This window comes from Tupaia chinensis, unplaced genomic scaffold, assembly GCF_000334495.1.
Source record: "Tupaia chinensis unplaced genomic scaffold, TupChi_1.0 Scaffold147282_1, whole genome shotgun sequence".
Classification (NCBI taxonomy): Eukaryota; Metazoa; Chordata; class Mammalia; order Scandentia; family Tupaiidae; genus Tupaia; species Tupaia belangeri.
Genome location: NW_006207133.1, coordinates 1511666 through 1526093, shown reverse-complemented (window position 1 = coordinate 1526093; position 14428 = coordinate 1511666). Strand labels below are relative to the sequence as shown.

Here is a 14428-nt window from a genome sequence, read left to right as displayed (position 1 = left end):
TCTTTCCCTCTCACTGTCTCTGTCTGTCTTTCTCTCCGGCGAGTACACATACTCTAAGGCAAAACAAACAAACAAAAACCTCTAAAAATAAATATATAAACAATAAAAAATAAAATGAGGATCCTGTGAACTAAGTGAAGAAAAAGGTTGGGAGATGGATAGGAGACAGTAATTTCTGCAGTTTTCCATAACCCCACACTGTCCCTTTATTGTTCTCCTTTATATGAGCTCTGCTATGAATGTATATCTTCTACATTTTAAGGTCCAGCACCAAGTCCCACAAACAGTACAACTTGGTGGGTAATAAGGTCACTGTGTTAAATAAATACACTAAAGATGGCCTCTGCATCTTAACCCTTAGGTTTTGACTCCTCACAGCATACTCAGCTCAAAAGCTAGGTGGCATCAAACTCTTTTTTTTTTTTTTTTTTTTGAGAGGTTTTTGCTATAGGGTGCGTGCGGTTGCCAGAAAGAGAGAGAGACAGAGAGACAGAAAGCGAGAAATCACTCCCCCACAGGGGATGTCCACACTGCGATTCCTTCTCCTTCATTCTTTTCTCGGGATCTTGGGCACGCACGCACATGCCTGGCCTGAGTTTAAGCCACTGGGTCCAGGACTCAAACCACAGTCAACTACATGGGAGTCCAGCGACATAGCCATTACACTAACTGCTGGCCTCATTTTTACACATCAGATTATACACACACATGCCCAGCATGAGTTTTAAGCTGCTGAGTCTGGGACTTGAACTGTGATTGACCATGTGGAAATCTAGTGACATAACCATTATACCATCTACTGGTCCCAATACCTCAGTTCTTATCTTCTTAGAAGAAAGAATTCAGCCAAGAGATAGTTGCTTACTGGAATAACACAGCTTCTTAGCAGACTAAAACAAAACAAAAAAAAATACAAAGCAGGGGAAAATATACACCTGAGAGGTAGAAGCAGGCTTACTCCAAGGGTGGATACCAGCATTCAGGTCTCTGCATTGTGTGCTTTTTGGTCCGGCTCCTCCCTTTTCACTTCCATACATGCTCAGGTGGGCCTTATTATATAATAATTTTCCAAGAGTCAATGTAACTGGAGACCAGCAGTTGGTGTAATGGCCATGTCGCTGGACTCCCATGTAGTTGACTGTGGTTCAAGTCCCGGACCCGACAGCTTAAACTCATGCTGGACGCATGTGTGTGCATGCCTGTGTTCTCGAGAGGAGAATGGAGGAGAAGGGATTGCAGTGTAGCCATCCCCCTGGGGGGTGATTTCTCACTTTCTATCTTCTCTTCTCTTTCTGGTGAGCGCATGCGCCCTACGGCAAAAACCTCTCCAAAAAAAAATAAATAGATAAAATAAAATAAAATAAAATAAATAAATAAATAAATAAAAAGAGTCAATGTAAGTGAAATGTTAACGAGCTAAAGGTCACTTTAGGGCAACCAAACCCAACAGTGGGCATGCTCCAAGTTACATAAGGTCCTTCCATGTTATATAAGCTCACTGGGTTCAATACTGAGCATGCATGCTCCAAGTGACATAAGTTCTTCTGTGCTGCTACCCCTGTTTTGAGTAGCAGGATGTTCTCAAACACAAAATTATTAAACGGCAGCCTGGGCATTTTGGCCAGTGCCATGCACAGTGCAGACAAATCTCTAAATCCTCCCCTTCCTGCTCATATCTAACTGCCTACTTATCCTACCACTAGGTCAGTGAAGACAGTGAAGGGGAATGTTGCTTTCCTGTGAGCCGGGCATGGTCCAGCCCACTGGAGCTTTGAGTGGCAAATTGGCAGTGTTTGTTCTACTCCCTGTCAGGTTATTACAGTGAAGAAGTTGTCTACCATGATTGTGAGGACAGCGATCAGGGATTTGCTGCAGGCACTTTTAGGTACCCTCTGTTCTTCCTTCCCTTGCCCTTTGCAATGTGAACTCAGAGGAATTATTGTCATCTTTTTTATTTTTAAATTTTTATTTTTGTACTACATTTATTAAGCAAAAATACCTTAAAAATGAAAACAGGAAAGATTCAAATGAGATTAAAATGACAGTGTGAGTTCTACTTAACTACTGCAGGACACATTTTCATAAAAATCATAAAAATATAGAAAATATTTTGAAATTTAACAAAACATTGCATGCAGGATTTATGACATGCAGTACAGAGAGAAATTTATGACCTCAAAATGTGCACGTATAGAAAGTCTGAAAATGAAATAAACATTCTTTTCAAGAAGTTAGAGATACACCAGTAAGAAAGATATAATGCTAAAAAGAAATTTTGAAATTTTTGAAATAGAAAACAAAATTGGAGAGGTTCAACTTAGAAAAAAGTCGCTTCATTCATTTAATTTTCTTCATTATTTATTATTATTTATACATTCAATCACTATACATAACTTAAGATTGTACAGAGAATTTACCCAGTATGATATACACCTCCAGGCATTCCAGTTGAGAACCCTATACACATCATCATCAACATTAATAAGCCATTTCTGCATCCCACAAATGTCTTACCTCTCTATTTTTTCCCCAGATTTCCTTCCCTATACTCTTCTCCTCTCCCACTCTTCTTCTTTCTCCCAGTGTCCATAATAATTCTCAGTGCTTTTATCTTTGAAGCAGACATCTGACTCTCATAGCACAAGAGTGCTCTGGCTTACAGAAGGCTCACCTTGATTGTTTAACCCCACTCATGTCCTGTAACATCTGTGAACAAGCAATGAGGAGTGATCAAACTTGAGGGCTGGCCCATGATGCAGTGGTTCAGTGCTATGTGGAAGGAACCTGATCCTATATAGCTGACTACAGTTCAAATCCTAGCCCCAGGTATATGTGCACACACTTGCCCAGAATCCTGATCTGAAGGAGGAATAGAAGAAAGGGAATTGTAGCATGACCAGGCCTCACTGGGTGAGTGCTACAATTCTGTATCCCCTCAGCCAGAGGGGGCTCCATCATCTGCCCTCTCCCCATGTGCATGTGTCCCCAGGAATTAAAAAATAAAGTTAAACATTTTATGGATTTCTAAAGATTCCCACTCAAACTGTTTTTAATCACTTAGTGCCTTGGTATTCATGGGCAAGTCATTTAATCTCTCTATGCCTGGAGTTTCGTCATCAATAGGCATAAAACAAGGATAACCACCCTCATGGGTGTGAGGATCAAATGGGCTGTGTGTGTGTGTGTGTGTGTGTGTGTATCTATCTATCTCTCTCTCTCTCTATATATATATATATATATATCTATCACTATGTGCTGGTATAAACCTAGAATTCAGTGGATGATGGCTCTTCCTATTGCTGAAGGATAAATTGATTAATGGCAAAAGGATAATTGATTTTGTATACCTTCTTAAGAGTACAATTGTGTGTAAAACATTGTTAATTTTTTTGTTAATCTCAGCCTTTAAATTATTGACAGAATTATATAACCAAGTCAGTATGTTTGCAGGATTAAAAGTATACAAAGAATGAGAGACTGGGAGTATCCTTTAAGATCTATTAGTCCAACCTTGGGACCGGCATATGATATAATGGTTACATCACTGGATTCCCACATGGCCTACCATGGTTCGAGTCCTAGACCCACTGACTTAAAACTCATGCCAGGTGCCTGGCATTTAGAACTTATTACGTAAGCAAACCATTGTAATGATCCATTCAGCAGCTTCACATTGTATAATGAAGGTTCTAAGAGGGCTAGAATGCTAGCCAAGGTCAAGTTAGTGTAGTGGAACAATCTTGGGATGAGAAGGGAGGGTACTTAAGACTAGGCCTAATACTGTACTAGGGGTTTTAGACAGATTTAACCTCCACTTCCTCAGTAGCAGAGTGAAGGTAATCGTACATGCCCTGCCTCTACTTCATGGCATAGTTATAATGTACAAAAGGTGGGATGGATCCAAAGGTATGTACTTTAAAGTGCAAGGAATAATTCACAAAGGCCAATGTTGTCCTTGTTTGGCAGAATAAAAGGTCGTTTTCACTGGTGGTTTTGTCATCTTTTGGAGTCAGTCCTTTTTTTAGAATTCAATTTCCTGTCTTGGGTCATTGTCTCTCTCAATGGTAACTAAGGAAGAGAGCAGTTAAGCTCAATTACATATTATTGCTATAATAGTAGTAATTGACGTCATGTGGGTCATTATACTTTCATTTCCCTTTAAGTCTGTTTTGTGTTATTTATAGCATCCTATGCATGTAAATACCAAAAGCAAACCAAGGAATTTGTGACCCTCCAGCATCATCCCAGACCCTGTTCCATTCCCTTTTCCACAGAATTGCTGAGATTATTTAGTGTATGTTACAGAAACAATGTCTTGCTGTATGTTTGAAATTTTAAAAAAATTAAAAATAAATTACCAAGGAAGAACAATTTTTAATTAGAATAAAATGCTACTCTCTGGGGAAACCTGAAATTAAGGTTTATGGTGGTGATGTCCTTTTAGGACTTAGATGAAGTGCACTCTGGTAGTAGAGAAGATATCCAGGGACAAGCAGTTAGAATACCCTACTAGCATAACAGCTGCCTGCTTGCACCCAGCAGCCCAAGCAGATATTACTGATGTATCACTTGGCTGCCAGCTTAGCTGTTAAGAAGGACATTCATTTGGGTAGAATGATGAACCTGGTCATCTGTAGGCAAAGACCTATGTGTCTATTGAGCACCTACTACATACTATGTATTTTGGTATAGTGTGTGTGTGTGTGTAAGTATATAATATTTAGTGTGTGTGTGTGTGTGTGTGTGTGTGTGTATATATAAATTTTAGAATGTATCTTACAAACAACAGATTTCTATTTACACCTACATTTGTAAGTAAATCACACTAATAATTTTAAAAGTAAGTGAAAACTTATAGTGCATTTTATAGGTGTTGCTTTTTTATTCATTTGTTTTGTTTTGTTTTGTTTTGATAAACCTTAAGACAGTTTTAGGACCAGCAGATGGCATAGTGGTTATGTTGCTGGACTCTCACATAGTCAACTGCAGTGTATGTCCTAGACATAGCAACTTAAAACTCATGCCAGGCACATGTGCGTGCTGCTCAAACTCCTGAAAGGCAAATGGAGGAAAAGGGATTGCCGCATGGCCATCTCTGCTTGGGGATGATTTCTCACTTTCTGTCTCTCTGTCTCTATCTCTCTGGCAAGCACATGTTGCCTTATTGCAAAAATCTCTCTAAAAGAAAAGAAAAAACTTAAAACACTTTTATTAGAAAGATATGTATCTCTGAAGGATTCCAACCTTCTGTTCTGGGTATTAAAATCTAAAAGAATTGGAATTGCCTTTGCAGGGACCATTAGATGGCATAATGGTTACAATGCTGCACTGGCGCATGATCAACTGTCACTTGAGTCCCAGACTCAACTGGCTTAAACTCACACTGGGGGTGTGTGTGCATATGCCCAGGGTCCCTAGGGGGGAGCATGGAGGAGAAGAGATTGCAGTGTGGCCATCTCCCCTGGGGGGTGATTTCTTGCTTTTTGTCTGTCCTTCCAGTGGAGTGCATGTACCCTATAGCAAAAATCTCTCTCAGAAAAAAATAAATAAGAAATTGCCTTTGCCATTGAAGGACTTTTTTGTTGTTGTTTTCGAGATTTTGTGTTACCATATTTATCTGTGATTGGTGAACTGGTTTATGACTATGGGTAGTAGAAAGGTCCGGATATATAATGACTATAGAAAATTTGTATTATTTCTTAAAACTTTTTTAAAGAATAAGAAGGACTTCAGAAGAAATATAAGAAAGATAAACTTTGCTTCTCAAGCCAAGATAGTAGTATAAATATGTCAGTACTTTCCAAAATGATAAATAAATTTGGTGATATTCCAATTAAAATCCAACCAAGATTTTCATAATGACCTTAACAAGCTGATACTAGAACTCATTGGAAGAAAGCAATAACCAGGAGATTTAAGAAAAGAGCAGTTAGAGCAAGATGGAAAGTCATAAAGGAAAAGGAATTGAAGAGAGTAGTGTTGGGAACCAGCAGTTAGCGTAATGGCTATGTCGCTGGACTCCCACGTAGTCAACCGCGGTTCGTGTCCCGGACCCGGTGGCTTAAAACTCACGCCGGGCGCGTGTGCGTGCGTGCCCAAGATCCCAAGAGGAGAATGGAGGAGAAGGGATTGCGGCGTGACCATCCCCCCTGGGGGGTGATTTCTTGCTTTCTGTCTCTATGTCTCTGTCTGTCTGGCGAGCACATGTGCCCTACAGTGAAAATCTCTCCAAAAAAAAAAAAGAGAGTAGTATTAGCACATGTTACGTGGAATTTACTGTATGTATAGATCCCATTTCAAGTCCAGGGAGCATAAACTATTAAAGTGATAATGTTGGAATTCTTATTTCCATTCATTAGATTTCTATTTCACTATACAAACAAAAATAAAACCAAAACACTAAATGATTTAAAAGGCTAAATATAAACTATAAACTAAACATAAACTATAAAATTAACATTTAAGAATTCTTTTCTTTACAACCCCTGAAATAAGTAATGTATGAAATCCTGTAATTGTATAGAAAGTGACAGATTTGACCACATGAAAATTAAAGTGTTACAGGACCAAAAAACAAAGGTAAAACAAAGTTGGCAAACACTAGATTGGGTGGAAGTATTTACTATGTAGATAAAAGTCAGAGTGAATACTCAGATTATATATATGCTTACAGATTTTTAAGAAAATGACAAATTATTTAGAAGGAAAATGGTAAAAGGATTTGAACAAGATAAATGGCAAGTGAATACGTTTTCTGGCCTCTAATAATTTGGGGAATGCTAATCAAAACAATAAAATTTTTTAATCTATCAGATATATAAAAATTAAAAAGTTTGTGAATATTTGTTGCCAGAGATATGTTGACAAGTTAGCATGCATATAAATCAGTACATTATCTTGTTTTTTTTTTTTTAATCTCAGCTTGGTAGCATAAACACACTTCAAACCAGAGGTTTCATTTCTAAGCTTCTATCCTAATTTAAAGCAAATAAATACAAAACAAAACAACTGGAGGGTACTGGATTACTTCAAATTTTTGTTTAAAAAGTCCATGCCATTTTAAAAAGACAGCAACTGTTTTTACTTGTGTAAAATATATAGAAGGGTGCACAGCAAGCATTGGAAGTATTACCTTGTGTGTGGGAGTGTGCCTTACATTTATGTATACTGATATACTGAGGTGTTTTTTCAGCGTGCATGTTATCATTTGTTTAAGAGAGAGTTTTCCTATAGGGCATGTGTGCTCCCCAGAGAGACAGAGAAGAGAGGCGGAAAGCGAGAAATCACCCCCCAAGAGGGATGGCCACACTGCAGTCCCCTCTCCTCCATTCTTCTCTCAGGATTTTGGGCACACATGCACATGCACCTGGCATGAGTTTCAAGCTGCCAGGTCCAGGACTTGAACCATGATCAACTATGTGGGAGTCCAGTGATATAACCATTATGCCATCTGCTGGCCCCACACATTATCATTTTTATACCTTAAAAGAGTAAGAGCAGGGGGGAACCAGCAGTTAGCGTAATGGCTATGTCGCTGGACTCCCACGTAGTCAACCGCGGTTCGTGTCCCGGACCCGGTGGCTTAAAACTCACGCCGGGCGCGTGTGCGTGCGTGCCCAAGATCCCAAGAGGAGAATGGAGGAGAAGGGATTGCGGCGTGACCATCCCTCCTGGGGGATGATTTCTCGCTTTCTGTCTCTATGTCTCTCTCTGTCTGGTGAGCGCACGCGCCCTAAAGTGAAAACCTCTCAAAAAAAAAAAAAAAAAGTAAGAGCAGGGCCAGCCTTACAGCCTCATAGTAATAAGGGAGCCACATCCCACATGGCTGACAGTGGTTTGAATTCTGGCCCCAACAGCTTGAAAAACATGCCACCTGAGAGTGTGTGTACCCAAAATCCCAATAGGAAGGAGAAATAGAGGGAGGGTTGTGTAGTATGATCACTCTCATTGGAGGGTGCTTTCTCTCTCTCCCTCTTTATCTCTCTTTCTCTGATGAGCACCCATACCTCTAGCAATTAAAAAATAAAAAAAAGATTAGCAGCAAAGGGCCATCTTTTGTTATTGAGCTTTTCCCCCTTATTATAGGACCTTTTCTGTTTCTCAACACATGAAGGCATGTAGGTGTTAGCAAATCATCTCAAATAACCAGGGGTTCAGTTCACATCTTGCCCTTCTGTCTTTAATGGAGCAGCCTCCTTGAAGACAGCCAGCTGAGAGTCCTCCATCGTCCTGCAGCAGAGCTTGGGGCACCTGGGCAGGGATGGGGAAAGACCTGCTCCCCTCGCTGACAGGCCTAGGCTTTTAGTAACCAGTTCTGGGGGAATGCCTTCCTACATTCACTAATGTGGATGTCTCATCCACCTAGGATGTTTACAAGCCTCGTCGGAAATACAAACGCCAAGAGGGAGCAGAGGAGCTGCTTGATGAAGAATCTCGAATCCATGCTACACTGTTGGAATATGGCAGGTAATGAGTGGGACCTGAGCTAGATGTCTGTTTTATAAGACCACTTAAAAGAAAGGCTAATTTACATCGCTACTTTTCGATTAACTTGATTGAATTGTACATAGTAGAGTTCACTGTTTTCAGCCATGGGATTTCCAACATGAAGAACTTGCAGCTCTGGTACTGAATGACCTAACTTTCTGTGGAAATGTGCCCAGAGGTGTGCACCCTGGCTCTGCCCTCCCCTGGGAGTAGGGGCGTTTGGGACATTTGCCCCTGCATGCCCCTGGGGGTGGGCCTCCCTTCAAGCCTCTGCCACTTGTTAAAACCTTTAGGTAAAGGAAAGAAATGAAAGCAGTTTTATTCCAAGTGCTAAGAGTAATAAGCTTAAAACTCACATCGGGCGCATGTGCGTGCATGCCCAAGATCCCGAGAGGAGAATGGAGGAGAAGGGATTGCGGCATGGCCATCCCCCCTGGAGGGTGATTTCTTGCTTTCTGTCTCTGTCTCTCTCTGTCTGTCTGGTGAGCGCACACGCCCTAAAGTGAAAACCTCTCAAAAAAAAAAAAAAAAAGTAAGAGCAGGGCCAGCCTTACAGCCTCATAGTAATAAGGGAGCCACATCCCACATGGCTGACAGTGGTTTGAATTCTGGCCCCAACAGCTTGAAAAACATGCCACCTGAGAGTGTGTGTACCCAAAATCCCAATAGGAAGGAGAAATAGAGGGAGGGTTGTGTAGTATGATCACTCTCATTGGAGGGTGCTTTCTCTCTCTCCCTCTTTATCTCTCTTTCTCTGATGAGCACCCATACCTCTAGCAATTAAAAAATAAAAAAAAGATTAGCAGCAAAGGGCCATCTTTTGTTATTGAGCTTTTCCCCCTTATTATAGGACCTTTTCTGTTTCTCAACACATGAAGGCATGTAGGTGTTAGCAAATCATCTCAAATAACCAGGGGTTCAGTTCACATCTTGCCCTTCTGTCTTTAATGGAGCAGCCTCCTTGAAGACAGCCAGCTGAGAGTCCTCCATCGTCCTGCAGCAGAGCTTGGGGCACCTGGGCAGGGATGGGGAAAGACCTGCTCCCCTCGCTGACAGGCCTAGGCTTTTAGTAACCAGTTCTGGGGGAATGCCTTCCTACATTCACTAATGTGGATGTCTCATCCACCTAGGATGTTTACAAGCCTCGTCGGAAATACAAACGCCAAGAGGGAGCAGAGGAGCTGCTTGATGAAGAATCTCGAATCCATGCTACACTGTTGGAATATGGCAGGTAATGAGTGGGACCTGAGCTAGATGTCTGTTTTATAAGACCACTTAAAAGAAAGGCTAATTTACATCGCTACTTTTCGATTAACTTGATTGAATTGTACATAGTAGAGTTCACTGTTTTCAGCCATGGGATTTCCAACATGAAGAACTTGCAGCTCTGGTACTGAATGACCTAACTTTCTGTGGAAATGTGCCCAGAGGTGTGCACCCTGGCTCTGCCCTCCCCTGGGAGTAGGGGCGTTTGGGACATTTGCCCCTGCATGCCCCTGGGGGTGGGCCTCCCTTCAAGCCTCTGCCACTTGTTAAAACCTTTAGGTAAAGGAAAGAAATGAAAGCAGTTTTATTCCAAGTGCTAAGAGTAATAATTTTGATATCCCGTGAAGGTTATTCTGACTTAAAAATGAAAAATTTAGTAGTAGTTTCATCATTTCTTAAAAATATCTCTAGTTCTTAAAAAAATAATTCTTTTTACCAAGGAAAAAAAAATTACAGGGACGTGCTTCTCTTGTTTTAATATTTGGATGACACAGGGTATTAACCTTCATTTATGTCCTATGTTCTCTACTTAGGGTAATTGACACCTTGATGTGAGTATATGTGCCTCCTTCCTTTGTGTGCTGCTGTGGCTCCCACCCCAGCCCTTGCTGGGTGTCTGAAACTAACTGCACTGTCACTAGCATCTCCCTGAGTGAACATCTGATGGTCTTCCCTTCTTCTTGGGGAGAACCCAGAGGAAATTAGGCTTTATTATGTTAGCTTTGCAGGAAAGGCATTCTGTTTTTGTCTGTTTTTATAAGCAATAGACGAGGTCAGGTCTTTCTGTCCTAAGAATAAAATCTAGTCTCTTTGAAAGGAAGTTGAGTTAGTTCTGGCCCTAAGCCAGGTAGGATAGCTGTCCCACAGCTCAATGCCTCGGGACCAGCAGCAGTTAGTGTAATGGCTATGTTGCAGAACTCCCATGTAGTTGAACACGGTTCAAGTCTCGGACCCGGTGGCTTAAACTCATGCCAGGCGCGTGTGCATGTGTGCCCAAGATCCCAAGAGGAGAATGGAGGAGAAGGGATTGCGGCATGGCCATCCCCCCGGGGGATGATTTCTCACTTTCTGTCTCTCTGGTGAGCACACATGCCCTATAGCTAAATAAATATAATAATAATTGAATGCCTCCTCTGAGTTAGGTACCACCAGGGCCAGTCATGAAATTTGCAGAGCCCAGTATAAAAAAATGCAAGACCCCTTGTTAAGAATTATTAATGATGATTGATTATTAAGAATTTCAAAACAGCACAACACGTGGGACCCTTTTGAGCAAGGATCCTTGTGGGACTAGATGGGGACATGCTCACAGAGCTAGCCTTGGGCACCACCATGAGAAATTTCTCCAGCCACCTGTCTACAGCTGGAAAGGTGAGCTTACACAGCTCAGGGAGAGCCAAAGCCAGAGCAACAGTTTCTGTGGGTATGACATGTCCCAGAGCCAAGGAGTACTTAAAGGAATGTAGTGAGCTTTGTGAATTTGTGTTGTTCATATCTCCAGTGAAGGTTTTATGTTTTTATTTTTAGATTGACTGACTGACTGACTTTACCTTTTCAGACAGGGTGAGGGTAGGTTTGTATGAGCTGAGGTAGTGGATAGTTTATTTAGTTCATTCTACTCTGAAAATAATAATGACAGCATTCAGAAAGGTTAGAAAATAACTTAGCTGGCCCATCCAGGAGAGCTTATGCTGAATGATGCTGCTTGGTAGGCTGAGGTCACATGGGAGGCCTGGGTTTTATTCTTGACCTACCCTAAAAGAAAAATCAGGTACAGTAGTGAGTGTCTGTAGTCTCAGCTACACCACACTTGCACACACACACAAACTGTTATTATTAAATAAATAAACAATTATTTATTTAATTTTTTGCCAGAGGACCATGTGCTCACCAGAGAAAAACTTGTACTTTAATTTCATGAAGTCCCTGCATGTGACAATATTGTCCATTCCTCCCCTAGTCAGGCAGCAGCTGGCACAGGCTGGCCCTGGGGCTCACTCTGTGTGGCATGCCTGCATTCCTCATCCACACCTCCATGGCACCATGGCTTTAGGAAGCCAAATCCCCATCCGTTGCCAGTGTTTCTGTTTTCCACCTCATCTCACCTCTTTACAAGTAGGAAAAGTATTTTTGACTCCCAGAGCAAAAAGATCTGAAAACAGGGTTTCTTCTTTGAGATAAAAGATCTTTCACCAGTCTTAGGCCCACACCCTGTCTTTGAGGAGGTCAGTATTGTAGTTGCTTCTCCTGTGTGTGTGCGTGTGTTTTGCTTTTTTTTTTTTTTTTCTTTCAGTTGTTCAAATAAAGCTGGACTTTGAGCCTGGTCAACCATGTTTAAGACCTTAAGGACTGTGTATCTGTTTGGGTATATTTTACTAAATATTATGGTGTTAGAAAAGCAAAACTCGGTTTTGATTTTGGACTTAAACAAAATTTGCAACCTTTTACTATTTCAATTTTATTATGGTTTCAATAGAATATTAGAGGTTAACTTAAAACCTAAACATCTACAAAACTTCGGTAATGGACAGATGCACTTTATGTGCTATATATTTGACTTGCAAGTGGAATTTTGGGACACAACCACTAGAATGCCGAAGTTAACCTGTCCTGCCATGTTGGAGGCTCAGGTGAATTTCTCTGAAGTTATTCTACATTTGTAAATGAAATACGGCTGTATTTCCCAACGTTTTTGTCTCCATTATGAAGGTAGAGCCTGGGATGTGCTCATAGAAGGTACCTGGTTAATTTCTGCTGAATGAATGGAGAGCAGAGTTGGCAGTCCTTATTATTTAGGACTTTCTACATTCCTGTTTTGTTCTGGATTCCAGATATTTGTCTTAGTTTGTCCTGGATGGATGATTTGTCCGGGATGGATATTCTTGAACATTAGTTTGTTTTCTGGAACTGCTATGTCTAGTGTGATGTACTGCCACTGGCCACATATGGCTACTGAGCAATTGAAGTGTGACTGCTGTGGCTCAGGAACAGAATTTTAATTTTAATTAAATATAAGTGTAAAAATTCATGGTTGATTTAGTTATTGGAGAACGTTCCAGTATGTTTAGAATAACTTGGGTATATGAGTCTACCAGTTTGAGAATTACACATTGTTATATTTCTTTTAGACTGTGCAGCCCTGACTTGGAGACAAAGCCCTAGGTCTAGGGTATGAGGACGTGAACTGGGTGATAGAGGACTGGAGTTCTGTTGGTATGGGCAGGGTAGGACAGCAACAAGGTGAAGAATCAAAGCTAAAGAAAGGAAAGCAGGACAAACAGAAGCATGGGGCACTGCAAACCAGAACTGGTGTTTGGGAAAACCCGGCAAGGCTGACAGGCAAGGGAGATTGACAGGGCGGCATGACTGGGACATATAAAAGGGCAGTAAATGCAGCTGCAGTAGAAATAAGTCAAAGCAGGGCCAGCGGGTGTTGTGGTGGTTAAGGGCGCTGGATTCCCCCATGGCCAACCACACACAGATCAAGTCCCAGATCTGGTGGCTTGTTTTTTCACTTTCCCTCTATCTCTCACACACTCTGTCCTCTGTGGTCAAGTTAAAATAAGTAAATAAAGTTAAATAAAATAGTTCTTTTTAAAAAAAGAAAAGAAATAAGTGTAAGTATCCACCTGGTCTTTGTTAGGGGTGATAGGTATAAAGGGATATTGTGGTTGCCTGGTGAAGATTGGACAACAAGGAGGAGTCTCAGACATGGGGACCAGTGAACACAAAGAGACAGGTTTGAATATGCAGCTCAGGGTAGTGCTTCTTTATCAGGGAAGCATTGTGGCCATGTCACATGGAGAAGGGGGACCTTGAGGGAAATCAGCTGGATTCTTCCATCAGCAAACATTATTAAGTGCCTGCTGTGTGCCTGGCACTGAACTAGGCAGTGAAGAGAAAGTGAATGAAGTTGTATGAATGTTTATGTCAGCACTAGTAGGGGGAAAAAAAGTGGAAGCAATCCAAGTGACTATCAGCTGATGAAACGAAATGTGACTTGTGCATGCAATGGCTTATTGCTTAGTTGTAGAAAGGGCTGAAGTACCAGTTCATGCTACAGCATGGATGAACCTTGAAAATATGCTAAAGGAAAGAACACAGGGCACAAAAGTTTCTTTTTGAGGTGATGCACCTGTTCTGGATTTAGATAGTGGTGGTTATATAACATATTGAGTACACACAATGACAAGTGAAGTGTATCCTTTAAAGTGGTGGTGTGCCAGCCAGTGGTGCGGTGCTTCAGGTGACTGGATCCCACAGGACTGACTGCATGGATCAGGTCTGGACTTGGTGGCTTGAAAAATATGCTGGTCATGTTTTTGGGCCCAAAATCTCAAAAGGAGAATGGAAGAGAAGAGATTACAGCATGTTCATCCCCTCCCTTCCCAGGGGAGTGGGTACTTTCTCACTTCTCTCACTCTCTCTCTCTGGTGAATGCATGCATCCTATAGCTTTTGTTTTTAGATGGTGAATTTTATATTATATGAGCTACATTCCAATTTTAAAGGTTTTTTTTTTTTTTACCAAGTAAATGAAGCAAATTTTCTCCCCTTGAGGAACTCAGCAAACAAGCTTAGAGAGTTATACATGATGGCTAATTATTATACACCATATGGTGAGTGCACTGGTAATATGCCCACAGAAGTATAAATCTGAGAGGCTAGCCTAGTTT

At 41.2% G+C, this 14428-nt stretch overlaps 1 protein-coding gene across 1 annotated transcript in view; it reads left to right on the top strand.

Annotated features, from left to right (window-relative positions):
- Positions 1-14428, top strand: part of CCDC93 (CCC complex scaffolding subunit CCDC93) — a 98327-nt gene that overhangs the window by 28465 nt on the left and 55434 nt on the right. Inside the window, exon 7 of the mRNA XM_006169544.3 lies at positions 8366-8466. Within this exon, the coding sequence (XP_006169606.1) occupies positions 8366-8466 (101 nt within the window). The remainder of the gene's footprint in view (positions 1-8365; positions 8467-14428) is intronic.